This window comes from Patiria miniata, unplaced genomic scaffold, assembly GCF_015706575.1.
Source record: "Patiria miniata isolate m_02_andy unplaced genomic scaffold, ASM1570657v1 HiC_scaffold_29, whole genome shotgun sequence".
Lineage (NCBI taxonomy): Eukaryota > Metazoa > Echinodermata > Asteroidea > Valvatida > Asterinidae > Patiria > Patiria miniata.
In genome coordinates, this window is record NW_024037068.1 from 1,190,035 (window position 1) to 1,216,734 (window position 26,700).

At 40.3% G+C, this 26,700-nt stretch overlaps 2 protein-coding genes across 2 annotated transcripts; both read right to left on the minus strand.

The window, feature by feature from the left end:
* Positions 1–1,281: 1,281 nt before the first annotated feature.
* LOC119735999 (octopamine receptor 1-like) lies at positions 1,282–3,719 on the minus strand. The gene has a single exon (XM_038209985.1). The coding sequence runs from the start codon at positions 3,405–3,407 to the stop codon at positions 2,277–2,279; it is 1,131 nt and encodes a 376-aa protein (XP_038065913.1). The 5' UTR covers positions 3,408–3,719; the 3' UTR covers positions 1,282–2,276.
* A 4,864-nt stretch (positions 3,720–8,583) lies between these two features.
* Positions 8,584–25,522, minus strand: LOC119736000 (UPF0764 protein C16orf89 homolog). Its single transcript, XM_038209986.1, has 8 exons — positions 25,052–25,522; positions 20,661–20,816; positions 16,756–16,918; positions 15,971–16,079; positions 14,691–14,868; positions 13,605–13,739; positions 12,754–12,819; positions 8,584–10,818 (listed from the first exon to the last, which is right to left on the minus strand). Exons 1-8 carry the CDS (start codon positions 25,308–25,310, stop codon positions 10,706–10,708), a joined length of 1,179 nt encoding a protein of 392 aa, XP_038065914.1. The 5' UTR covers positions 25,311–25,522; the 3' UTR covers positions 8,584–10,705.
* Positions 25,523–26,700: the final 1,178 nt, after the last annotated feature.

The following is a 26,700-nucleotide window of genomic DNA, read 5'->3' on the forward strand; positions in this document are numbered from 1 at the left end:
AACGTTAGAACCATCATCAAGCGAAAGTTGCCTCGGAACCCCAAAAAAGAGCTTTGTGATTGTTTTTTTTTTCTTCGGTGATTAGGATAAATAACTGAATTAAGATCAAATGGCAAATAATGTGTACTCGAAGAAAAGCATTCAGAGCGATCAATGTGGAACGGTGCGGTCGGTTGCATGTTGCCTAATCCGTGCTAAGTCTTATTTCTGCATGCTTGCAAAACACTGATAATAAGTGCCTTTTAAAATCCTGCAAATTATTTTCAATTCATTAAAGACACGACCAGCGGCGGCGGAACGGGTTTGAAACTGGGGAGGGGGGGGGCATCACCAAAAAGGGGCACTTGCAAACCCGTGCTGAAATGTCGACACGTTTTTTTCGCCGGACACTTGGCCTCCGTAAAATCAATGATTATATGCTAAATATGCATTATGTGCCCATTTTCAGGGCCTATTGTATGGGTTTTGGGACTTGGTTTTCATATTCCTCGTTTATATCAAAAAAATCTATACCATTATGCGGAAATGGTAACTTCTAAGAAATAGTAAGATACTTTAAGGGCACTTTTGTTTTATCTCGAGGGGGCACTTTAATGCTCGAGGGGGCACATTTATGGCCGCAAAAAGGGGCACTTGGGAAAATCTGGGGGGGGGGGGGCCCATCCCCCCCCCCCCCGGTTCCGCCGCCCCTGGACACGACTAGCCTTTACTTTCAACTACGCGTCACTGGAGGGTACTGAGGGCTATAATTCTAATGAAAATTTCCACCTGAAAGTGCTGTAAAAGTGACGCATGTTACTGGGATGCAATTTGCAGGGGCACTTGGAGAATTCTCTTTTTACCTGGAGGGGGCACTCAGTGCATTTTTAACAATAAAGAGCTCATTTTGCCCCTTCCAAACTATGATTATGGGAAGGGAGAGCAAAGTTCCCTAGCAGGATGTGGACCTTTAGTTCTTTGATGCTATTCCTTGAGCAATACATGAACAAGTTGTCATCTTCGGTGACACATCAGTTTGAAAAAAAAATCTGAGGTCGGTTTACTATGCTTTTATGATTCTTTGAAGTAAAAAGGGTTGGATAAAACACTGTTGCGCATTGTAATTTACCCAGTATTGGTATGAAAGTACCTCATATTGTGTTGCATAGGGTAAAAACTGTCAAACTATTGGGAAGAATTCGCTGTTGTAGGCAGTTGATAATTCGACCAGCATTGGTCGAATTATCAACTAATTGTGCCTAACTTTTTTTTTACAGTGTAATGACCTAAGTTGCGTCTGTGTTTGGAAATAGTATGGGCGTTGTAAAAAAGTTACTCGTGAAAAAACTTGAATTAAAAAGAGTGTCGCATTTTTATTCTTCAAACGATTAAGCAGCAAAGACATTTCAAGACAATATTATGCAATAGTGTAGAATTCATTTTGTGCATCCACATGGAATCTTTGGTTTTCGAAGTTACAAAAGCTTACTAAGGTAAGTGTCACATAATTCACAAATGATATCCAAATACATGAATTTTCCATAATGTTTACGCCTGAGTTATTACGTTTACGATTGTGTCTTAATAAACAAACAAACATACCAAATATATGGAAGTTTGGGAGCTTACTTAAAACTAAATGGATAGTGCGACATTGGTTCGGATGTTACGTCCTCCAGTTGTAACAGAACGATGACATAAACACTTTGTGACATTAGATTGTTATTAAAACTCGCTCAACCGATGCGCAGACACATGGCACAAAACTGTGAATATTGATACGTGCACCACGCCATGAGGCCAACAGATCAGACACAGCGTATAGAAGAATAGGAGGACCGTTTTCAACAAAAGCATGCACAAAGCTCGAGGATCGAAGGGATCTTTTGTTCAGTCTCCCTTTGTGTGTCTGTCCTCTATTGTAAAGCCATACATGTACGTTCACGATAACTAAATCACCAAATTACCAACGCATTGTTTTGAAAATTGATCGGCAGAAACACCTTTCAAAAAAGGCAATTTGGTGCATTGTGACGTGTCTTCTAACAGTTAGCTGTACATTGAGTCAAACAAAGAAGGAAAACAACAAAAGGTATTACGGTTACGGGAACATTGAGAACTATTGTTCTTGTCAGTGCATGATGTAGCATCAAAGTGATCTGTCTATAGTAGAACGTAGGCTTGTTTTTATATATATTTTTGGTGTGGCCAAATTCCCATCCAGTATAATCGTCAGTGGTAGATAAAATGTGGACCATTATCTTGCTTGCCCCATGCAGGCATGGTGTAAGAAGGTGCTATGACTGAAATTCAATTCGCTCTGTAAGTTGTGTCACCGTGTTGGTATCATTGTTTTGGACCTGTGTTCGCCTTCTGTGCTCCGTATTGCTCATGCGGATGGTAGCGTCTTGGGATGACGTGGCAAACCCTGGGAATATCCGACCCCGGCAGAAGAGATTGGCAAACGCCCGGCGAAAGTCCCGCCGAAATATGGCGTAGACGAAGGGGTTAGTGGCGCTGGCGAGATAGCCGAACCAGGAGGACACCAGATAGAGATAGGGCGGCAAGGCACTGGTGCTGGTGAAGATCTTGATGAGTTTGGTGACACAGAAAGGCGTCATGCAGAGGAAGAAGATAGCCACGATCAGGGCCAAGCTCTGAATTACCCGCTTGTCGTTGATGAGTTTACGGGCGTTTTTCCCGCCGCGCTCCGCCGGTGCCGCCGCTGCCTTCTGCCTCGCAACACGGCAAATCCTCGTGTAGCAATAGGTCATCACAATGCCAGGAATCAGAAAGCATACAACAAATGCCACGATGACGTACGTCAGCGCCCCGTCCTGACTGTAGCTGTCCCAATCGATGGCGCACACCACCTCCCAGTAATCGTAGACGACCCAGCGGTAGATGGCTGGAATCAGCGCAAACACACACCCCTGGAACCACGCGTAGCAGATGCCGATTTTGGTCACTTTTGGCGTGATTATGTTCATGTAATGCAGCGGGTGAATGACAGCGTAAAACCCGTCAATGCTGATCATGGCAAGAGTCAACATGGATACGATGATAAACCAGTAGTTGAAGGCACATTGGGCGTAGCACCAAAACATCCCAAATGGCCACTGGCCTGCAATGAGTGACACCAGAGTGCTAGGCATGACCAAAGTTGCATTGGACAGATCCGTCATGCTTAAGTTAATCAGAAATATACTGGATGTTTTCTCTCGCAATCGAGGGGTCTTCAGCACGGCCATGATCACAGCTATGTTCCCAAGAATGGACAGGACAATTATGATCAACAAAAAGACGGCAGATAGGACTGTCCCGAAGACATGGCGCCTTTCAACGTCGTCAGCGAATTCACCTCCCGTCAACGCTACATCTGTGGTGTTTTGTCCCGTACCAATCGTGGTGATCTGTAGACGCTCCATTGCTAACTGACAAGTAACTCACGCAGATGCCTGATGCTTATACGCGGCCGTCTGCATTCTTAGCCAATCAGCTCATTCTGTCATCATCACATGATAAGCACACGGAGGAGTCACTGATAACCCACACTTGAATCAACAGTCTTCCGACTCAGCCTTCAGAACAGTCTAGCTTCCACTTTGGTCTTCATTGTGTTTGATTTTATTATGTCATCATTTTTGCTCAATCTTATCTTCGGTCTGCCTAGAAGATACCTTCTTGATGATCTGTCTTGGAATTTTGTTCACAGCATGGGTGTTCCCTCTCACGCATGATTGATTGAAATTGGCGTGGGTAATTTATAGTTAATAATCACCTCGTTTCGCTTGAGTGAATGTGAACACCGTGAATGTTACAAGTAAATCATTTAGCAGATCCAGAGACCTAGCTTTAGGTAAAGGTTAGGGAACGCAGGTTTTAGTTGACAGGCTACAAAATGTTGCTGTTGATGCTTTGTGCTGCTTCCCCCCCCCCCCCTAAACAGCTCACGCATGCAACTGCTGGCTGTACCTTGCATCATCCTTGTATAAGGTGGAATATCCGCTAATAACGGAAGCCACATTATACCAAAATGTGGGCTTGGAAATATATTCATATACTCAAAGATAAAACAAATAAATTCCAAAGATATACAAAATGTTCTTACTTACCAAATACCTTAAGATTCTAATCATGCACACTTCAACCCAAGTTTACGAAGTATTTTCTTTGTCTATGGGTTAAGCTTACTAATGAAAATATTTAAGCCTACATTAATCAAGCCTACAATAATAACATGTTCCTGTTATGAGCTTGTATGATTTTGGAGCGCTTTTAATAACCACATCAATATAGGATCCACGAGATACATTGAGGTAGCTCTCCACGAATATTTTCTCTGACGTCATCATTCCGGAGGGAGGATAGGATATCACAGTAAGACGGGAACAGCGCATGGAAAAAAAGGAGTCCGCACCTTTGTTATGGAACCTGCGCGAAAGATTCTGCCGTACATTTTCAAGTATTAGTCTCTATCAATGTTCAAAAATCGGAGTTGCATTTGTGATGTGTACAAAGTTGTTTCGTGTATTCAAGAAAAGAACTCTGCACAGTTGGAATTATGGTATTGTGTTAGATGTTTCATTACATGTTAATAGTTTTGTTTAGGAATTCTTATGAAAAGTTCGGTTTTGGCTCTTTAGATTCTGTGGCTACAAGACTGTCTTCCCTTAACTCAACGGAGAGCGAAACATGTTCAATTTTGAATTTTGAAATCAAATGAAGTATTTCCGGATACGATAGCCTTTGCTGCCCTTCAATCGTGATTTAATACCAATTGTAATTACGAAGCAACAGCTGGTAAAAGAACTACCTACGCAAGACATTTCACAAGGATTTTCGGTACGTTTTTGATGTCATTCACGACGGAGGGAAATTAAGTCAATTTAGCTTTGGCTGGAGTACGCCGACATTATTGTCTTCATGTTGTTACGGATATTGTGCCGCATCGTTGACCATGAGCTGTGAAGATTGAACAGTCGTGGTAGGCGTTAGTGAGGTGCCGATGATTTCATTTGATGCCAGGACAAAATAATACACACATTCTTTTCCCTTCTTTTTTTTTTTTTTTCTTTCTTCTTTTATTATTTTGTATCTTAAATAAGGCCTGTTGGACTCAGCAGTTCGTTCTTTGTGACGCTCATTCACCAGGGCCAAATTCATAGCTCTTCTAACCATATAATATGGTGCTTACGATCACAATTTGTTTGTGCTAACCGCGCTAGCAGAGAAATTCTGTGCTAACGCTGTAAGCACAGAATCGTTAGTTACGAGATGTACGCATGCGCATAAGCAACAAATCCTCGTGAATCCGAGAAATACAATTACCGGCAGCACACGATTTCCTGCTACAGTAAGCAGGGATTTTTAGCCAACGGTAAGCAGAGCCAAGAAATTGGGCCCAGGTGAGTCACACGCCGGTTCGCGAGCTGAATGTCTTTTCTTCACGCACTTATTAAGCTACGGGAGTGAACCAGACGCATGCCTCACTTCGGTCTCTATATAAAGGCTCATTTTAAGCTTAATGGTGGCGAGCTTCATCTTGACTCCCCCGGCTGAAACGTGAACAGTGAGAAATGCGTCGCGTGCAGTGTGTGGCATTTCATCTCCTTCCACCCTGACTCGTTATCTTTCACACGAGTCGCTGATTTCAAAATTAATTTCATGTATAGCTCGACGCACGGCTCGTTTCACTTGGCGGGACATTGTTGTTTTTCGAAGAAATTCAATGACAGTGCATAAGTTCATGGAGCTGGTCAGTTATAAAAACGGAAGATTTCAACGAAGGGAAACTGAGAACTCATGACATATTTTAACAGTGCAGGGTTAACGCATAAAGGCTTGTGACTTGTGAACACAATTAATGAATTGAAATAATGTCTAGGTTTAATATTGAAATTGGCAGGCTTGATGGAGGAGGTGGGACGCAGCTTCGCAGGGGCTCCTGTGCAACATCTGTCCACTGAATCTTGGGAGTTCACCAAACCTTGGGATTATTTTTCGCGTGGAGCCACGGGCGATGGAAGAGGTGGGCGGGGTCTCGAGTGATATACCCCCGCCCCCTTAATCATGAATTCCCATCTACACTTCGCTCGTCCCAATAATCCAAGGTGCTGGGACCGCTATCAGCCTGTTGAACAAAAAATGTCAACACGGGAGAAGCAAAGCATTGTGGGTAGCTCACCTGGTACAAAAAAAGATACGTCCTATTCTTTCGCATGGGTCGTGAGAGGAAGGCTAAACCCCGAGTTGGGCGTGGTCAAATTGTATAATATACAAAATATAGTGGAACGTCGCTATAGCGAACATCGTGGGATCCACAGAAATTGTTCGTTATAGCGATTCAGGTTTCAGGTTTTCAGGTTTTAGGTTTATTTCCATACTATAAGGTAATTAAGTTGAATAATATACATCAGGTAAACATTTTAACGAAACTTTGAAATAATAGTATGGGGAGGCCAGACAAGAAGCCGAAGCTTGTACTAGGTCTGCCCCCTTCACAAAGAATACATGTAGTTATACAATTCATGAATAATCATAGGATATATCAATAATATGTGATTACATTAAATTCACGAGCTCATGCAAAACTTTACAAAAAAGAATAAGTTACTTGAAGTAAATTTACCATCCTTGGCTTAAAATGTGTGGTTAATAATTTTACTTGGCAATAAAGTAATAATTTTGCTCTTAATCACCATTGATATTAGCCGTAGTGAGAAGTAGTTTTTTATAATACAATTTACATGCTCTAATTGAGGTCATTGGGCAGAGAGATCGAATTTTATTCCAAAGGAGGGGCCCCTGGTGTCGTACAGTTGAGAGGTGTAGGGATGTTCTAACTTTATTAAGATGAAGCTTATTTGACGACCTCGTGTCGTAATGATGAATATCCGTGTTCATTACAAAAAACGATTTAATATTCAAGGGCAGTATGTTTTTTTCAAATTATACATTAGAGCACACAATTTATATTTATAAAGATCATATACAGATAAGGTGTTAACTTAACAAATAGCGGGGCAGAGTGATCCTTAAAACTAGAACCATTAATCAGTCTTAAAGATTTCTTCTGTAAAACGAGCGATCGTTCGGTAAAGCGATTTTCACATTAGTGGCGCCCTGTTTTACTCATTGTTAATGTGTAGTTGCATTTACAAACCACGCGCGGAGCCGCCAAACTTGTCTTAATATTTTCACTTCCGTAGCAGAACTTCACCAAGTACGTCCTGGTAGTTACTAGAAGACGACTTCGAACGCGTGCAACTTGTGAATTATGTAATTACACAGTTTTTAATAATAGCCATCTGTCGCTCTCCTGTTGACATTTAATTCCAACAACAATGTTCGGTACGTTTTGTACACAAAAAGTGGGAGCCAAGGCTGATGTTCTAGCCGAATGTTCGGTATAGCGGTATTCGCTATAGCGACGTTCCACTGTACATCAAATGAGAGTTCAAAGAAATAAGAGGTATCAGACGCTCTTAGATACGCTGCCGAAGTATAGCGTCACCTCCCCTTACGATGGATCTTGGGGGAACGGGGGCCAGGTCCCCCCCCCCCCCATTTTTTTTTTTTTTTTTTTTTAGGGGGGGACATCCCTCCCCCCTAAAAAAAAAAGAATTGTGTTCTGGGTCCGCCCTAGACCTCCTCCGCAGCTCCTTGAGAGGCATTGTACAACAAGCCTCCGGGGTGATCCGACGAGCGTTCAGTTTCCGGCCCCGACCGGGTTCTTGAGTGTTTTGAAAAAAGGAAGCTCATTACAGCTTTTTCTGATTATGAAATGTCAAGATTACGAAATCAAAACGAAGTGTAGGGCCTGATGTTTCGATACGGAGGGATTTTCTCAACGGTAAAATGACATGAAAACAGTAGCTTACAAAGCAAGAGACACACGAGTACGTTTTGTGATTTCAATACTTCAGGTCATTTTAATTAATCAATGAGCAGCTTGCTGCGGATTTATTAATTTTCCAAGATTACGAAAAGTGTGTGATGCATCGCTATGCAGGGTGACCCCCAAAAATGCAACCCTAAAACATTTGCCTTTTAAAAACAAAGGGATCGGTGGTTTTTTATGTTTTGGGTATCGGGGTGAAGCCGAGAGCTTGTTCTTTCAGACACTGAAAAATCATGTAAATAGCTCTTTGGGTTGCTAAGAAAATGCCAATTATGTAAAAGTAGTCATATTTCATCATGTACACAGACAATCGTTGTGGGGTTTTTTTTTTGACAAGGCCACTGTAATATGTTTTTCTCATCCAACTGATTTTTAACGCCTTGTCATCGGCAAAATCAGCAGGTAGGCCTATTACAAGACTCGTGGGGTATCCAATATGAGACAATCTGATATGTGAGAAATGTAGAGAAGCTAATCACTGGAGCTGGGTTTTTAAAATTCTGTTTTTTAACATCGCTTGCATGGTGATTATTGAAATGTGTTTTTTCTAACAAACTGCATGTCAATGTTACAAATCCATATGCTGTTGCGTTATAACAAAAAGAAAATACCTTTGTGGATCCCCTGCAACCGACTTATGGACAAAAGAATAAACAAAAAACAAAAACAAACAACAAAACACACTGAACTGTACACTCGTCTTTGAAAAATATATATTGTTTTTAATATGCACTACGTTTTAAGCTATATATTCCTAATTTTGCGGGAATTTTGACCAGGATGCGACTCATCCAAACCTTGAAATTCCCCCAGTTTGTTATTTATCCTATTAGAAGGTCCTCATTGTGCCTAAGAAACGCAGATATTATGAACTGTAACCAGACACTAACTTTTTTCGGCATGTATGTACAGGGTGCGCTATCTGGGCTGGGTAAAGTTGGGTAAGTACACAGTTTACCCACTTCTCATAGTGCCATCCTATTGTGTCCATTACTTATACGTTTCTGCAGTGGGGTGTCAGGAAGTGGGCAGGTTTTTTTGGGAGGGGGCTTCAGAAAATTCGACATTTGACATTAGGGGGCGCTGTTTATGAGACCAACCCATAAATTCAAGTAACCAACCCATAGGTTTGGTATGTACATGTATACCACTAATATATGTGCATGTGACGTGTAAATTGCTGCGTTTAGACTACATATCCAGCAATTTCACCTGCTACCTATACGTTTTTTTTAAATAAAATACAATAATTTTTGACTTTGTTTGGGACACATCTCCCTCTTTTCCTTTTTTATTTGTAGTGGAGAAGTTTAAAACACATGCCGTCATAACACTCTGTGAACCTGCAAGCTTTATAACACAAGATAATACTAGCTGACATTTTCCGCGTGCAAGACCAAACCCTGACGGGGTACACAAGGGACCAAATCGACTGAGACAACGGAAATGAGTTGTCGGGATTATGGAACAAAACACGCACAATCAGACCCAGTGAGATTACTCTATTTCTATAATGATAGCTTTCACCTCGCTTTAAGGCAATTAAACTACGTAACGTGTAAATTACTGCGTTTACATAAACTACATATGTGACCTCGTAACCCCCACTGGTTATTACCATACTTTGTTCTCTGTATAGAAGCTGTATCCCTTTCGGTATGACAAGGGGAAGGACGGCAGTATAATTACTAAACCCACCTCCTGTTTGCCGAAGTATTTCTGTCAACAAAATGAATAAGCAGTATACAGGCGCAACTCCCCCCCCCCCTACCCTCACCTCCGGCAAAGTACATGTATCTGACCTGAAGCCTTAGTGAAATTTTGTGAAGTTTTGCCGTCTGTCCTGTAGTCATCTTGAAAAGAAGACAGGATAATTATCTTCAAGTATAACACAATTGAAGTTTCATTTTTACCACGATGAAAACCAATCTCAAATCTGATATTAGCGCTAGACCCCCACCCCTTCAGTCTTTCGCCATGTTCTATAATTTTTGAACAGATTTGCTGATCAATTATGCAAGACAACCGCATCTTGACCTCTAGATTTTGACCAATCTGCGGGCGCTTTCTTTGTCGGGTGTTCGTACATTCACCTGTTGTCGCGTCTAGACATGGATAAAAAAAAAAAAACCCGCTAGACACGGCAACAAAGGTTGTGGTCACGCTCTCTGTATTATACGCGACACGCGCCCGGCTGTTGTTCAAAAACATTGCATTCGAATTGACCAATCACAGTTTTAGTCCTGATTTGGGAATGAAATCACAATTTTAGTACTCCAATTCTGACTGGCTTCTGCGCGCCTTTTAGTGCATAGGCTATATCAGCATGTTTAGACATATCAGACGTTATACAGGAGACTTGGCTCCGTGGATAACGGGTGATACTCAGACAACGACCCCTCCCTCCGCTACCCAATTTCGTAATTTCTGTTTCAAAAAAATTAAAGAATGATATCATTCATCATTTTATTTTGTCATTTGCCTCCGATTTTTTTCCAAGATTCATTTTCTTTAGTAGCAATACCATGAATATTCAGTTAAGGTATAGTTTGAGTTTGATAAAACTCATGTGCTTTCCAGTGTCACAAAATGACGCATATAAGACATTAATTATAAAAAAAAGTCATAAATATAAACCACACAGGCAAAATGGACTTCTAAACAAACATGCGAAACATATTAATTTAAATATTTATAAGTGGATTAACCAATCCTCGCATGAGATTGCAAATCTCAGTTTTACTATGGCCTAATTATTTCTTCAACGTCTTCCGAGTGGATTGTTGTACGAACAATGCCCATTGTTGCGGGCCAGGAAATAGTTCAAAGGCAGTTTGTCACAGTTTCTCCCGTCGCCATGGTATCTATCAGCATCCGTAGGTAAATTGACAGGAACCCCGTGCCCACTGCCGTCTTGTGCATCAGACAACCAGTCCCTTGAAAGGAAAAAAGGAGAAGGAAATCATTATTAAGTCAATGCAAAAAGGATGAGGCCTACTGTATACCAGTGGTCTTTGTGGCTATTTTCACGGAAGCCGTAACATATTTGTCAACGGCTATAGCACGGAATTGCAACATATATATATATATATATTCCGAATCTATATCAGGTTTTTAAAATGCTGCACCGAATCAAGCGCTTCGGGCGGCTTGAATCTCGCGAGAAGTTGTTGTTGTTTGGTTTTTTCTATTTTACAAACCAAACATTTTCTTAATTTTATTGTTTTAAGTTAAATCCAACTTTTTACTGAAGTATGTATTTCATTTTTTTTCTTTATGATTCATTGCTATGGAGGATTTTGTTTCGGTTGACAACTGACGCATGCACAACGAACGATTTCCGTAAATATGTTAACAGCGAAATAAATGGTTAAGCGACGAAAGATATCAACCATAATGATAAAGTCAAGTGGCTGAGCTGTCCGTTAATTTTCGTTCGGGAAATAAATTAGCTCAATAATACTTTCTGCTTTTTCGGAAATTTGGCACAGAACATGAACATTAGCCTATTGTATTTATCAACTGACATTGCTTCAATTTGGAATCCCGTCACTGACATGTTGTGTGTTAATTGCTCTTGATCTTTAAGGCATAGTCTTAACCTTATTCAATTTCGATTTTGTTTTATAGTTTAATTTCCGAATACAATCACCAGTCCGTCCCACTTCTGACACAAAAGCTGTTAGTGCATTTCAAGCATTAAGCCAAATACATCACACACAAAACAGTATTTTTGAAAGACTAAAAAGAAAGCAGAGAGAAAAATGATCTTTGTTCGTTTAAATTTTGTTTTATTTTTAATTTCTATAAAGAGAGAAACTGTGTCAAATAATTCTCTCCGAAAAATTTGCCTTTAAAGCTCTGTAGCTGTCCAATGACGCAGCATTATTTTTTTAACAGTTCATATTGGGCGCTCGGGAGAACGAGTTCTCGTCCAATAACCCTGGCACGACATTATGTCAGTTTAGACAATGACTTCCACCATTGTTAACAATCGTGCCAGGCCATACCCGTATTTTTTCTAAAAATAATGGGACATGTATCCATGGCAACCATGCATGACTACCTGCAGCCGCAGATAAATATCGTCGGCTCATTATACAAAATGTATTTACCTCAGAGAATTGTTACGTGCCTATGCGGTCGGTCGGAATTGACGTCGTTTTATTTTACTTTCATTAATGACGTAGATTAAGAAAAGGAAAGGACAGTGAAAAAATAGTTGAACAGGTAAGCATGAAGAACTAAACAACGTCAACTGGCATATCCCGGCACGTTTTGTTCACAAAAAGCAGAAAAATTTCAAACAAAATGAGCCAGCGACTAAGGTTAGTTGTGCGACTAAGTAGGCCATCAGCCTCAGTCCAAAATGTTGGTCACCGGTATCAAATGAGGGGAATAATCGTCATAGCGATTCTTGGCAAGGTATACACCTCCAGAGTTGGAAAATATGTGATAGCATTGCAGCGGTGGCAGCTTTTTGGGTGTTATCACCCTTTTTTCAAATTGTCCATCAAAATGTCTGTTACCACTCTAGGGGCGGTATACCTTGCGCATGCGCACTATAATCATTTATGCCCTGATTTGATACTGACCAAACCCCAGGCTGATGGCATAAAGGTTAGTTATGGACTAGATTCCCTTCATTTTCACAGTGCCACAATGTCAGCCAACTTACCATGTTTCCTTTTTAAAAATTCTCGATCATATTATTTTAGTAGTAGCAAAATTGTCTCGTGTACGATGCCGTTAACCTGTTTAGCGCCCTCTTACGTTCGCACTATTGGTGACGGGGATGGGAACATAATTAATTGTTGGCGGGACTCGAGTCTCTTTTTATCTCAGCTCATCTTTTATCACTCAAGGCTTACCGCTAACTTCATTTTCTCGTCTTCTTATCCTGACGTGACCAGACACATCGGCATTCTTCGGATCATCTATGAAAAAAAAGTGTTATTAACAAATTTCGGAATTGTATTGAAACAGTCTGACATATCTTAGGCTTTCTTCGAGACGCTCGTGATCAGTGATCTTCCAGCGTTAACTGTCTGCGAGGGCGCACTATATTAGCTGCTGGGCGTTTAGTACGTTTTCAATCACACTAAATGTCAACGACCTGGAGATTGGGACCCCCTCTCCTAAACATAAGCTGACACCCCCACCCGTGCACCCACGTTTGTTTATGGTGTAAATCGAGGATATTTATTTGTTTTCCCCTTTCCTTTGTTTGTACTCGCAACAGCTCTCATTGGTTTTGTACACGTTTTCCAATCGAGGTCGTCCTCGATTTGGTTCCTAGCTGTCCTCGATTCACCGATGATATGTTACACTTGTGTGTCCTCGATTTACACTATAAACAAACGCAGCAAGTTGGGCAGCCAGTTGAAAGCACTATACAACCATGAATACATAATCGTTTACTATGTTGAAGTTCGTAGAATCTGTTGTAATCTTGTGCGAGTCACCATAACGTTTTATTTATAAGGACAGACTTGTCAGAGCGCCACCTGTTGGCTTTAAGTCCCAGCTTCAGTAACATATCGATTATTTTCTGGTTCAAAAATCTGGGAATTAAAGTTCCTTTCAAGATCCCAAGGAGACCCCGTTGTCAAATTGTGCTTAGCCCTACACAGAATACACATGACATGACGCCTTGTAGCGTCATTTCTAATGTCCAAAATCAGTTATCACACAAATTATTTTTTGGTTCCGCAGGATTTACCGAGATCCACGTCAGACGCATGAGGGCGGTAGACATCATTTTTGAAGCAGCCACTTGCATCCTGCCAGCTGAGCACAGCCTGTAACCATGGCAACCGGAAGAAGTCCTCGTATCCCTTCAGGCCACACAGAAGCACTGAAGGTACAGAAGAAATGTATAAATTTGATTTGACGGCGATTTTAATAATCAAGATCACAACTATACACGCTTTCCAAATTTACACTTCAAAATTTCCTGACCACATTGCCTGTAGCACAGCAGATGCCATGGCAACCTTGTGCATCGCTGACTCGTTTTATCTATGTGCCGATGTATCGTTTCTATATTGTAGTTTTTGACTCCAGGTACAAAAGACAACGTCAATGCACACACTTTAATAAAAAAATTAATCTGCCAATACAAATTGGCATATTAAAGTCTTAAAAAAGAGTCTTTGGTTTGCCCAAAGTTCATAGGCTTTAAGTATCGTGTTAGGATAGGATGATCATGATTTCTCACATAGATTATTATGCTCACGCATGATACAGTCATGTGAAATGGTTATGTTCCCCGTATTTTTTTTTGGGGGGGGGGACAAGCCTACATGTGTGGCATCGCTGGTTTCGGAGAGGTTTCGTGTCCAGAAACACAAATGTTTCCTCAGATTTTCATCGGAAAAAATATCATCATGTGTGGTTCATGACGGTGGTAACGATTTTAGGCTAAAGTGTAACTTATTTAGAATGTATCTCCCTAAGTAGAGAGTTTTGATACCCTTCCGTTTAAGGGTTCGTAGCACTGGAAGGTCCAATCCGGGTTTTCAACTTGTATACATTTTTATGTCGCTCTATTTTGACATGGGGTGGAGGGATAATTTTTTCAAAATGGCGAAGGGCTTCAGAGCTACCGTTAGGGGCGATCACCCCAAAGTCATTAGTAAGTACCAAAACAAAATGAACAGAAAGTAAAAGAGGATTACATAAGCTTAAATTTGATAGATGATTCAAACGCTTTGGTAGTGCTGATGATTTTTTTTCCTCCCCGGATTGATTGAAGCGAGGGTATTAATCATTGTTGACCATGACATTTAATTGTCTGCACCAATACCTTGTTCCATGAAGAGATCTTGACTTCCAGTCGGGTACCCTTCTCCAGCCGTCGCCTCTGCCTCCCTCAAGACGTCAGAGCAGAAACCGTCCGTGAGTGAGTCCAGCATCGACCCGCCTGTTCTGTCAGTCTCATCAGGGGTATGGAGTCGCTTTATCATGTGAGACTCACAGCCCATCTCGAGAAAAAGAAGTGGGGGAAGATGTAAATCGCTATGAAATATTTACAGACAGAGCAAATTTAAAAATGATTTGGAAGCAATGACGAATGAATGAAAAAATAATTACATTTTAAGTGAATTCAATGCGCACGGCTCCAGCATGCACTGTGGCATTGGACAAGCGCATCCATTGTTGTCCACGTACTCAGTGGGCGGAGCCAAACGGATTGGTCAATGGGAGACTTTTGAGACGCTTGGTGGCAGCAAACACGTCTGGTCTTTTTCAATTTTTTTGCTACATTTTCAAGCTAATGTTTGCACGCTCAAAAATCTCTTATTCCTTCGCATGTGACTGGCCCCAGGTCACTGTTTATACAGAATTTATCAAATAAAAGCTCAAAAAAATTAGCGCTCACCAGCGTCCTTGGGTAAGGGCGATGGGAACGGGCGAACACGCGCCTTAGCGGGAAGGCACCACAACGTACGCCCTCTTCAGGCAAGCTACTTCGCGTGCATATAAAATAGTAAATAAGCCAATCACGATTCTCTTCACTCCATATACCAACCAGGCTCGCTCAGTTTGTTACCGTTATTCTCTTTGTTATGGGAAGTTATTCCAGCATGCGCCATTTTGGGTGAGTCTCATCTTTCTCCAAAGTCTGCATCAGGGACACTCGAAATCCGCATCCGAATGTGCAGCGTACAGAAAATAAATAAGTTTTTTTTGTTTTTGAATAAAAAAGAAGACAATGTATCGTTAATGGAGCCCATATGTTGATTACATCAGTACCAATATGCTATAGTTTGAATGGGGTCCGGTCACCCCAAAGACGTTATTTTGGGGTTAAAAACAAGAAAGAGGAATCAAGTTTACATTGAAGTAGAGTTCGATAAACCGGCCCAGAATATGCCGATGTAACACCGCCCTCATTCGTTCACAATAATGTGCCGTCCATTGGAAATTAGTAGCCATGCCGTTTTCCAAACCCCGGCTTTGTGTGCGTCTCTGGCTTCATTCATGATGTTTGGATATGGGGCTGGAGCCGGAGACGGAGATGATGCCAGGGTTTAGAAAACAGCCCTATGCAGGAAAATGAAGTCATTTGTAATATGAATTTACCATTGATCCCACTGTGAGGTACAGGACCTGGTGGCTAAGCGAGTAGCTACGGTAGCCTCGAGGCGTCATCGCAAGCCAGCAAAACGATGTGATGCTGCACGGCTCGGTTCTGTATAATAAATGACAGGAAGCATTTTTTTTACGAAGGCCGCTAAATGTGTTCCAACCACCGGTTTAAAAAAATTCATTTTATCTGTATGAGCCGGAGTCCCGCAGTCTGGCAAAACCCCTCCTATTGTGGTGGCCACTTTAAATGGTTTGACACCATTTGATAATGATAGACAGAAGAGTCTGTGGCTAGACTAGTGTGTATTGATTACCACGTCCACAGACAGCCTGGTGGGAGTGTTGGAACTTTTTTTACAAAGGAAGTTGGATTTTTCTTACTAAAAGTGAACTTTTTACTGAAAGAAATGGTGTATCAATGGCACAACTGCTAGAAATCTTTATTTTGAACCATTGAAAGTTATAAGGTCCACGGTTTTTATTTTATTTTGTCAGTTATTAATATACGATTGACTGCTAAAAGTGGGGCCATGTAATACTATGTGCTGGGACTTTTTTTACCCCAACAATCAACGCCCACCTCACCCCCACTAACCCACCCCGCCTACGTCGGCTGCAGGCCTGGTAAACAATTAAGGCATTAACACAAAAGTGAACGTCAGGTTGCGAGACTTCCCCACTCATTTACGCTACTTAAGTCCCTTTCTGAAAACACTTCCTGGAAATAAGAACAATTTGATCATTTGGTGAGTAGGAAGCAACATAGATTGAATACTGACTTTGTTCCGAGGAGCTGGCTGATGCACCGATCTGTCAGCGGTTCGCTCAGGGGTTCCCATCCCTCGTCTTGCCGTGGGGCACTGCCCAGAGACCGGTCCGTCTGCCGCTTCTCCGCCGTACTCCCAGCATTCCAGAAATCGCCGCTGATGAGCAGGCCTAAATCTGGAAGGAGAGGGGCTTTTTATTATGTTGCTACCTTCGATACGCGTCATTGTGAATGCTTTAAACATTTCATTATATTGCATGTGAGTTACAATCAACAATTACAAACATGTACATTTATTGACAGTTTTTAAATTTATAAATTTTTCTTTTGTCGTACGGGAATATTTTGTCACTAAACGTCAAATATTTTCTTTCAAAGTTTGTATACACGTGCTTTTATAAAATTTGATTTTATTGTCCGAACGAAATTTAAAGGAATATAATGTCCTGTAACAAATAAATGTGTATGTTTGTTTTTGCAGGCCTTTATACAGTTTTAAAATGTGGTTTTTAAATGGCGCGCTTCAGTTCACAAATTGTGCACACTATTCAGAACGAACTTAGGAGCGTCCCGCTCTTAATTTTAAAAGTTGAGATTAATTAATTAATCACTTGTCGTGGGCCGATTTTCTTCGTGCGATGTCATATTGGCCACGCTCATAACTAATGTAATGCTAGAAAATTATTGATTCGATTTGAAAATCTATTTTCAAGTGCCACACCCAACAAGCACGTATACACCAACTTTGAGGGGAAAAAACAGTGTGGGTAAAACAGAATAAACATAAAGACCAAAATGATTAAAATGGCTAATTTATGATCCGGCGAGGAAACCTTTTTCTTCATTTTTAAAGCTTCATAGTCTTGAAATTGCATGCTCTATAAACCAATCCGGGCACGCGGTCACATCTGTCACGGAGGCCCCCTTCAATGGCGATAGCATTGTGCTAGCTATTGTTCAGATAATTTGTCAAGGGGCAGTAGCTTCGTACAACTGACACAATGCTTCAGCCGCTTCTTGATCGCTGTTCCTGGATTCGTCTTTAGTTTCCGCTTATTTGAGAAAAGACATGTATTGCTAAAACAACGCTGTGTTGAATGAAGAGGCTTGGTGGATTTTTTTCCGGGAGACAGAATTCTCCAATATGCGGGAGGAACCATGGGAATGAATAATTGTACACAATTATTGAGAGAATCACCCAAGGAGTCTTAAAAGTAAAAACACGCTTATGAACTCGAAAAAGTGGGCAATAATAATTGTTACCTGTGTGTAATTATGTTTAATAAGGAGGCCTTTCCGCCCTTCCTTCCTTGTACTGAGGAAATTACGTGACCGGGTCTTTCCTTATACGCCATGCCAAAGCTATATTATGCTCGACACTAACGAAGCCACTACACTAATAAACTGCAACAGTCGCGGAGAATGATAATATACGCGAACGGACACTGCAGGTGCATTCACTTAGCCCTTTTCACTAACAATGTTGATCGGCCGAAGAGACAAATTGATGTTTCCCATTTATACAGGGCCGGTCCGCGTGCCTCGTCCCACCTGATGCTGATGATTAGGTTTTATCATCAAGCGGGGGACGGACCACAAATTGCATCAGACAAGCAGCTGCAGTAGCACGGAGAAGATATCGAGGCCGTGAACTGATTCTCCATACGGAACGAAAAAAGGGCGTTTGACCCTTTTTTTCCGGGATCCCATAAATAGTTAGTTCGGTCTTTGTTCATAGTCTTGTTTCATGTGGGTGTCAACCTGCACTTTATCCCAAATATATTAGCAAATTTCACACACTGCCTAATACTGAGTAAATTGCAAAACTAAAACCTTGGAAAAGTAAAGAGAATTCTCTGAGTACGGAATTAATTAAAAACAGAGTGATATATCTTTCGATGTAATTATCATCTCGCCATCTTTATTGGCGTCATTTGAGCCGATTGTGAATCGATAAATGCTATATTACGAAGGTTTTTTTGCATGTCGAGTTTCCAGTTACAGGGATAAAAATCAACGAAATTTTGGAAAATTGAAATCTTGGCAACTACTTCCAGTTGTTTTAGGCCAAAACAAATAATAGTTCTGCTTCCGTTTACCCTACCTATCTTATTTTGACAGCCCCTACCCTAATTATTTTTGGGAAAAATGAGGGCAAAACCCGAAAATCATCAATTTTTACCCTTTTTACCTTTTACCCTTGACTACACGTAGACACCTCCATATGATCGTACACCAAGACAAAATTCCCTTCCAACCAACCCTATTTTCAAATGCCATGTAATTGGAAGCGGACGTTTTTTTGGTCTTAGTTCTTGCATAATTTTCGGCTGCTTTAGTGATATATAGTCAAGTCGTCAACAACACAAAATTGCAATTGCTTTTCTAAGGATGTTGGAATAGGCCTATGAGAAGTGAATCTGCTTTAGACAAATGATTCTCGAATCCTCAACTCGGAGGCTTTCTGTTACCGTGGACCTGTATTGTTTTCAATGCCTGGCGAATACCGTCCCTTCTGAGTGTCTTTTCCCCTTTAATTACACGGATAAGCTTTTGATAGGATTATTATTCTCCAATATCAATGGGAAAAAGCGCTGTATATTGTACGGATGCTTTAAAAGGAAGATGCAAGCATTGTGCGGTAGCCTTGAAAGGCCATTCCTGAGTGGTTCTTGAACATGACAAATGCCCTTCTCTTTTAGAATTCATCCTCTTAACTTTCCAAATGTCAACCGTGATGTTAGAGTTTGCCATCATTATGCAAAAACCCTTTGTGATTTTCCCCTTACTCTAAAAAAATTCGCCCAGTATACGGGTACAAAAATAAATAAAACCGAGTGACTGATTAGTGGATAGTGTTGTGTTTAGTCATACTAAAATATGCTTTTCTTAAGATTATAGAATTTCATCTCATTCACATGTTATGCAACTTTGATGAAATTAATTTATAATCATTTTATGTAATCATTCTCGCGTTTTTACACATGGCTCTTTTATGCTGCCACCCATTTTTCTTTCGTTTATCATGATATCCCTTCAATTTATTTTCTGACTGACAAAGTGTCAAAGGTCATATTAAGCTGCTTGGGTTCAAAACTTTCATAGGCACAACTGGCTATTTCGTTGTCACGAAAAACGGCTTTAACACTGAAGTGAATATGAATATGGAAATTCGCATGAGCAGCAAAACCAACGAGACCTCGAAATACCCTTGAAAATTGGCAATATGCAGATTGAAAATAAAGATGAATGGGACATTAAAGGGTCCATGCAATGTAATTTTGTTATTGCAGTCCTTGAAAATGCACCTTCATATCACATTTGACCTTATTTTAAATTTTTGTTTCGCCATTTTCATGGGTATTTTGTGCCTTTTGGGGTTATTATACTAAAGTGAATATCAATATTCATGTGCAAAATTGTGATGTAATTTCAGGCAGAAACCTCAATGTTACAGCTATTTTAGCACCATACGTTCTTTGGTGACTCGTTGCGTCAGTACATGCATGTAGAGCCAGTGAGCAAACTTTTCTTAAAGATGTTTTCAATGATCAAATGTTTGGGTTCAAAATTTGAACAGAAATCCCCTAAACTGAACAGTGTCTTCCTGAAATGACATCACAGCAATAGCGCCCTCAGTTGTACGGAAAAACACTATTGTTTTAATGTTTGAAGAATTAAATCCACTTTTCAATCATATTTACCAAAAAAGGGATGTCAAATATTTTTCGTACATTTTAAGAGGAGTAGAAAGTTGCACGAAATATGTTTCTAAGAAAAATTCACTTCATGGCCCCTTTATTGTGCACTCCAAGAACTGCATTATAACATTCTATTATAGGCCCTTGCAAATATTTTCTGTGCTTGGAAGATTTCTGTGCAATGCAGAGCAGCTCGATATTGGGTCCAGTATCTCACCTTTGTAATCCTTGGGATATTGCCGTTTGACCACAGGGATGGCCCGATCGCAGATGGTCTCTGCCTGGTCAGATAGTTTCTGCAGCTCGTCTTGCAAGGACTTCAGCTCTGGTGGCTTGGCCGCATCCAGCTCAGCGAGTGCAGCTTGGAGTTGGCCTGTAGGCATAAGGTAACGCTAAACCAATCACATTTTATCAGTCAATTCAGTGCAGTGTAAATGCGCGCAATAATATTCATATTTTTTATGCCTGGCCGGCATTGACCCAAATGTATTTCGCCCTATACGCATTACTTCTTCACATCTCTCTTAAGCCAAAGTCACAACGTTTACAGCAAGCTTGGTATTTTAAATAATTGGTATTTTACGAAAAATTTGTATCGCAGGCTTCTTGACTGATTTGCGTCGTTGTCAACATTGAAATCCTGTTAAATTGAATAAAAGGTTTCTAGGGTTTATTACAAACAATTGGAAGTTGCTTATACCCCTCAGTTCTTAGAGGCAAAACATTCTTTGAAATAACAGCTTCCATCCAAAAATGCTTAAAACGATAAAATTACAACGATGTCCTTTGCGTTTGAGCCATTAAAAATATCAATTTAGCAGCAAACCGAAGGCAATATATCCTGTACCCGATGATCGTTTTATGCAAGCTTCAGGGACAAGCACAAACCCTTAGAGATTCACTAACGATACCTTTCAGAGCGCCATTTTGTACCCCGAGTTAAAAGCTTGCCCCGAGTCGACTCATCAACCTGATTTAGTCCCGTGTTCCATCGCCATGGAAGTAGTGTTCCGCTCACTCCTAAAATAAATCTCTCTCAGAGAGCAATGTCTTAAAGATATACTCTCCATGCTCTTCAACACTTTCTATTTTTTTACTCCTGATAAATCTTCGACTTAATGATGTATGTTCCCAGTCATCCATAGTCAGGAGGCATATATTCGGAATCGTGACCGACTGGTCCAAAGCACCAAACTTGGCAGATAGATTTTAATAGCCTTAAAGATAATATTTAGAAGGCGTGACACCTGAAATTCTTTTGGGAAGGGTGCCTTATTTGCATAAATCGTAATTTTTTTGATCGCCCCTGTGTAGTACATGTATATATTTTATTCCCATATTTTGGTGTGTTTATTTATTCATTTATTTTTGAAAGGAGGTGTCCGTAAATCGGGCTTAACATTAGGCGAAGGGTTGCCTAACGTGGGGACTTAAACAAGTTCACATAAATTATGTTGGTGTTTTTTCGTGCTCTTGATGTTGTTTATTGCCTGTGGAAATATAAACTGAATTGATTGAAACATTTTCAAGCCATGACTAGAAACGTAAGAGCTCCATAAAATCGAAATTTACACTTGTTTGCGGCATTAGCTTGTGCTGGTAAATTAGTGGAGAGAGTGAGACCACGAACCTGTATCACACCGAACACATTTCACATGCAAACAAATAGAGACTAAGTCTATTTTTTCATAACACATGTATTTGTAATGTTCATAAATAAAATCTGATTCTGATGAAATTAAACATTGCTCCTTGAATACATGTAGTCACTTCTTGTTTGCATGTGGAACGTGTTCGTGTGTGATCAACAGTATGAAAAAACACCCCCAAAAAATTAGCCTCACATGAATATTTGTTTAGATATGGGCGCTGATTTGTCCGGGCCAGCTTTTTCGGGGACACATTGTACATCAAATAAAAAATTAAATAGCCATCTCAGAAAAGAACATTTATTTTCCGGTGTGAATAGCACGGACAGTTATCTTTCAGAGCGAGAGAAAGAGAGCGCGGGTGTACGGATAAGACAACCATAAGCGGCGGAGGATCGCCAACTCTTCGGTCTAGCTCCGGGGCCGCAAGAGTTTTTAGTTGCAGATTTAGCGGAAGGTGCAGCGGAAGGGATCAACGCACCGCCGCAGGGTCGGGTTGGCATTCTCTCCGTGAGATTAGAGTGGGGGGTTTGGGTCGTGTTGACGGTAAAAAGAGAGAAAGAAGGAAAACAAATGCAATACACCGATGCGGAAAACCAAACGCTATACGGTCCTTGGGGGCTTACGATGCGTAAAGTAAAGGCTGTGACACGACAACATTGCAATGCTTGTAGAGACGGAGATATTTGGAAAATGAGGTCTCTGTTCAGCGAAGTCAGAATGTTAAAATTTGAAATTTCGAAACTACTGGTGTGTAAATGACGCCTATATAATAGCCGGAAAAATCAGGGGCGGGTTTCATTTTTTGGAGGCGAAGGGGTTAATAACAATAATAATGACTTTAACAATGGACCTCCCTTAAATCCCACACGATTGTAAATTGCTCAGGATACAGATTTCATTATAGGTAGAAACTGATAGAAATCAGGGTTTTGCTCAGGATTTTACTCAGTATATGTTATCAATTAACTTGATTAAATACTCTCCATCTAAAGATGTATTGAAACTAAAAGTGGTAGGCCTACACATAATTATATGACCTAATTACTAGATAGAGCGGACTTTTGCTCTACCGAGCAGAACACGATCTGACTTTTGTGGGTTTTGTCTTGCCAATCTTTTCTTCCATATAGCTCTCCCCGAAAGGCACGGATATGAAATTAGTTGGTATTATGTTTTACCAAATAACATCGAACTTAACATTTTGAAACATGAGTCATTTTAAATTGGAGATGATTTTGCCCGTGATATTTTGCATCTTTGCACAATTACGGGCTAGAGCATATATCAGGTTGATTTTGAGAGGATTTAATTGTGTGTTACTGTTGAAAGAAGAACAATGGCTAATTGTTTCTAATTTGTATAATAATTTCTCATTGTTTAAATTAGAAAACTAGTCATATAAGAGAACATTTGTTTGACATATAAGAAAACATTTGTTTTGATATAAACTTTCAAACAGTCAATTAATTAAGTAGGCCCCTATTTCCGGTAAAAAAAAAAATTTATATCGGGCATATCTGTCAAGATAGTTTCCGTCCAGATATGAATTTATCAAAACAAGCATCTTGCTTCCCTTAAAAATGCAAAACTTAAAGACAAACCGGGAGACAGGTTTCGTGTTTCGTACATCAAGCTTCCCATTTTACTCCATCGTATCGAATTAGGCTCGCGTTTCGCTAAAATACCGCGTCGGAGGGGGAAAAACGTCGATATGCATTTTGCTAGAAGAGTGAGAAATCCCGGCAGGCGTAACACGATAGCATCGTGTAAGGAACGTAATGACCACTATCTCGTAAAGAACTACATGCAGTATATAACAAGACAAGTAGAAAGAAAGGGTACATCTTCAAATTGAGAGGATTTATGGGGTTTCTGTCCGACGTTGTCAGCGAAGCACAAGTCGTTATCAACTACTGAAGCCCTGAAAGACATTATCTTGTCCAATTTTCATTGATGATGGCACGAAAACAGACAAGATAACGAGATGCAGTGGGTCGGCGTTCAAATGAAAGATTTTGACTTGGCCAAAATTACCTGCTCAACAACTATTTTTGTTCAGATTTGCCAGTCCGAAAGTAGAAGTAGGGGTAGTGCTTACTTCTTAATCTGACCAGCAGTAATTCAAAGTTACTCATCCCGAAGTCAAAATGATCTCTTTCATAGCGGCGTTACAATTTATAAGTCTTGCAAGTTCACACTTCTCGTTTATTTCCAAATGCGGGAATTCACTCCTTTCGAGTGAAAATTCATTCTATCGGGCTAAAAGTAGCCTACAAAACGATTGTGAAATTCGTTCAATCAAAATAAATCGAGTTTTTTTCACTCGATTCCAGTTTCCCGCTAAATTTATTATCTTTACAAAGTAGGCCCTATTTCAATCTAGAATTGGAATAACTTTCACTCAAAATTGTCTGGTTTATTCTTTGGGAATAAGAGAGTATGGGTGATGGCCTCTATTGGACAAGTTTCTCAGTCAAATACCTCAATATATACATGCAGCCAGTGGCGGATCAAGCGTTTTCAAGAAAGTGGCTGTGGTGCTGAGGTGAAACGTAAAACGTAAACTGGAAACATGTAAGCCTATAACTCAATGATCCAGAATTTGCAGTTGCAGCATGGCTTTTTGTTAAGAAAGAACATTTGGCATTAAGGTATATATATATCCAGAAAATACGTAAATAATTAACATTGGATTTAGCCACCCAAACAAGTTTTGTTGCCGAGTCCATCAAAATTCCAGTCTCAAGAAATTCACAATTCCTTTCGCAAGTCAAGTCATTAAGGGATGAACAATAACAAACCAATGTACAAATGAGGCACAGTTAATTGGAACAGCTTGTGACTCGATTTTGGACTTGTGAGGAATTGTCAGGAACGGTCTCGACCACTGACCACAGCACTACCAAACCACCCCTATTTAAATGCACCCTCATCACTCGGACGTTGTTGGACTTACTTTGCGCCATTCGGACTCCCACCACCGCGTCCAGGTTCACCTTGTCGTACTCCCGGTCGAAGAAGCCCAGCGCCCCGTCCAGAGCTCGCACCACGCGGTGCGCCAACTCCCCGCAGGACTCGCTCACTCCGTAACATTCGCCGGACCAAACCAATATCACGGTAAACACGACAGTCAACCACTTCAAACCACCGAAAGACATATTGCAATCAGCCAAACAGCTTGTCTGACTCTTTCTCAGAAAAAAAAAATCAATCATCGATGTCTAATTCTCCGAAGAGCGTCGCATATGAATTGAGCTACTCAGAATTATGACAGTTTGTTGGACGAGCGTCAAAGATGTTCTGGATGTAACATCATCGCAACCACGCATCCAACGTCATTTTCTTCGCTAAATCGATCGTGTTGATTGAGTGTATGGTACCACACGTGACAGCAGAAACAACCACACAAGCTTGTCGCCACAGAGGGGGAAAAGATATAGAGATCAGTGAAAAAAGCACATGCTTGTGTCGGAACCCGTCTGATGTGGGCCCTGACCGATCCTGGCTTCTTCAGTTGGCGCGTTTATTCGATTTACACCCTCGCGCGTTCTCACTGCGCGTTTATTTTAAATAATTTATATTTTGAATTAGAATGTTTATTCTTCCTGCCACAGAGTAGTTTAATAAATTGAGATAGTTACACAATCATATACAATGTATTTGATTGTTTAGAACATCCAGTTTTACTCGGATAACTACATAGACCCTAATATGAGACCAGATTGGTCCATCTTTACTAGGCTTGCATATTGTCTGGTTGACTTTCGGACTAAACTCCACACTAACATTGATCACAAGGTTTCTACAGCAAGTTTTAACAGGTTTTTTTTTTTAGATAACGGTGGTAATTTCAGTTCAACACATCTGTGGTACTTCAGTTATCGTCTGCACAATGGGTATGGGTTTTTCTTTTGTCACATTGTATATTTTCGGATTGTATTTTTCGCGCTCAATACACTCTTTTTGGAGATTTGTATTTGATTGATTGTTTGACATTTCCTTTGGAAACTCGGCAGACTTAATTTTATCATCAAGACCAATCGATAGGCAAAATTTCAATTCAACGAAAGTTGACTTTAATGCGGATTGCATATTTTGCGCTTAACACACTCTTTCAAGTGTTTTGGTTGTATTTAATTTAATGTTTGACATTTCCTTTCCTTTAATAGGCTTATTTAAAACATCATGACCAATCACTGGATGAAATTTCAATTCAATACAACAGGTATTTCCGAGTAATTGTCTTTGAAACGAGTGTGTTATTTTTGTTCCACAAAAGTTGACTTTAATTCGCATTAATCTAATACTACATTGTTTTGGTTATTTTGGGGGACGAATTCTCTTATCATTCTGTCGAATTGTGTTATCTATCACGACAAATCAACAGACGACGTTTCAATTTGATACAACAGGCTCTTTTTGAGTTATTGTCTTTGAAACGAGTGTGTTGCTTTTGTTCCATGAAAGTTGACTTTAATTCGGATTGATCTTTTTGCACTTAACACATATATACATTGTTTTGGTTATTTTTTTGACAAATGCTCCCAATATTCTGTCGAATTGTGTTATATATCACGACCAATCAATAAACAACATTTCAATTCA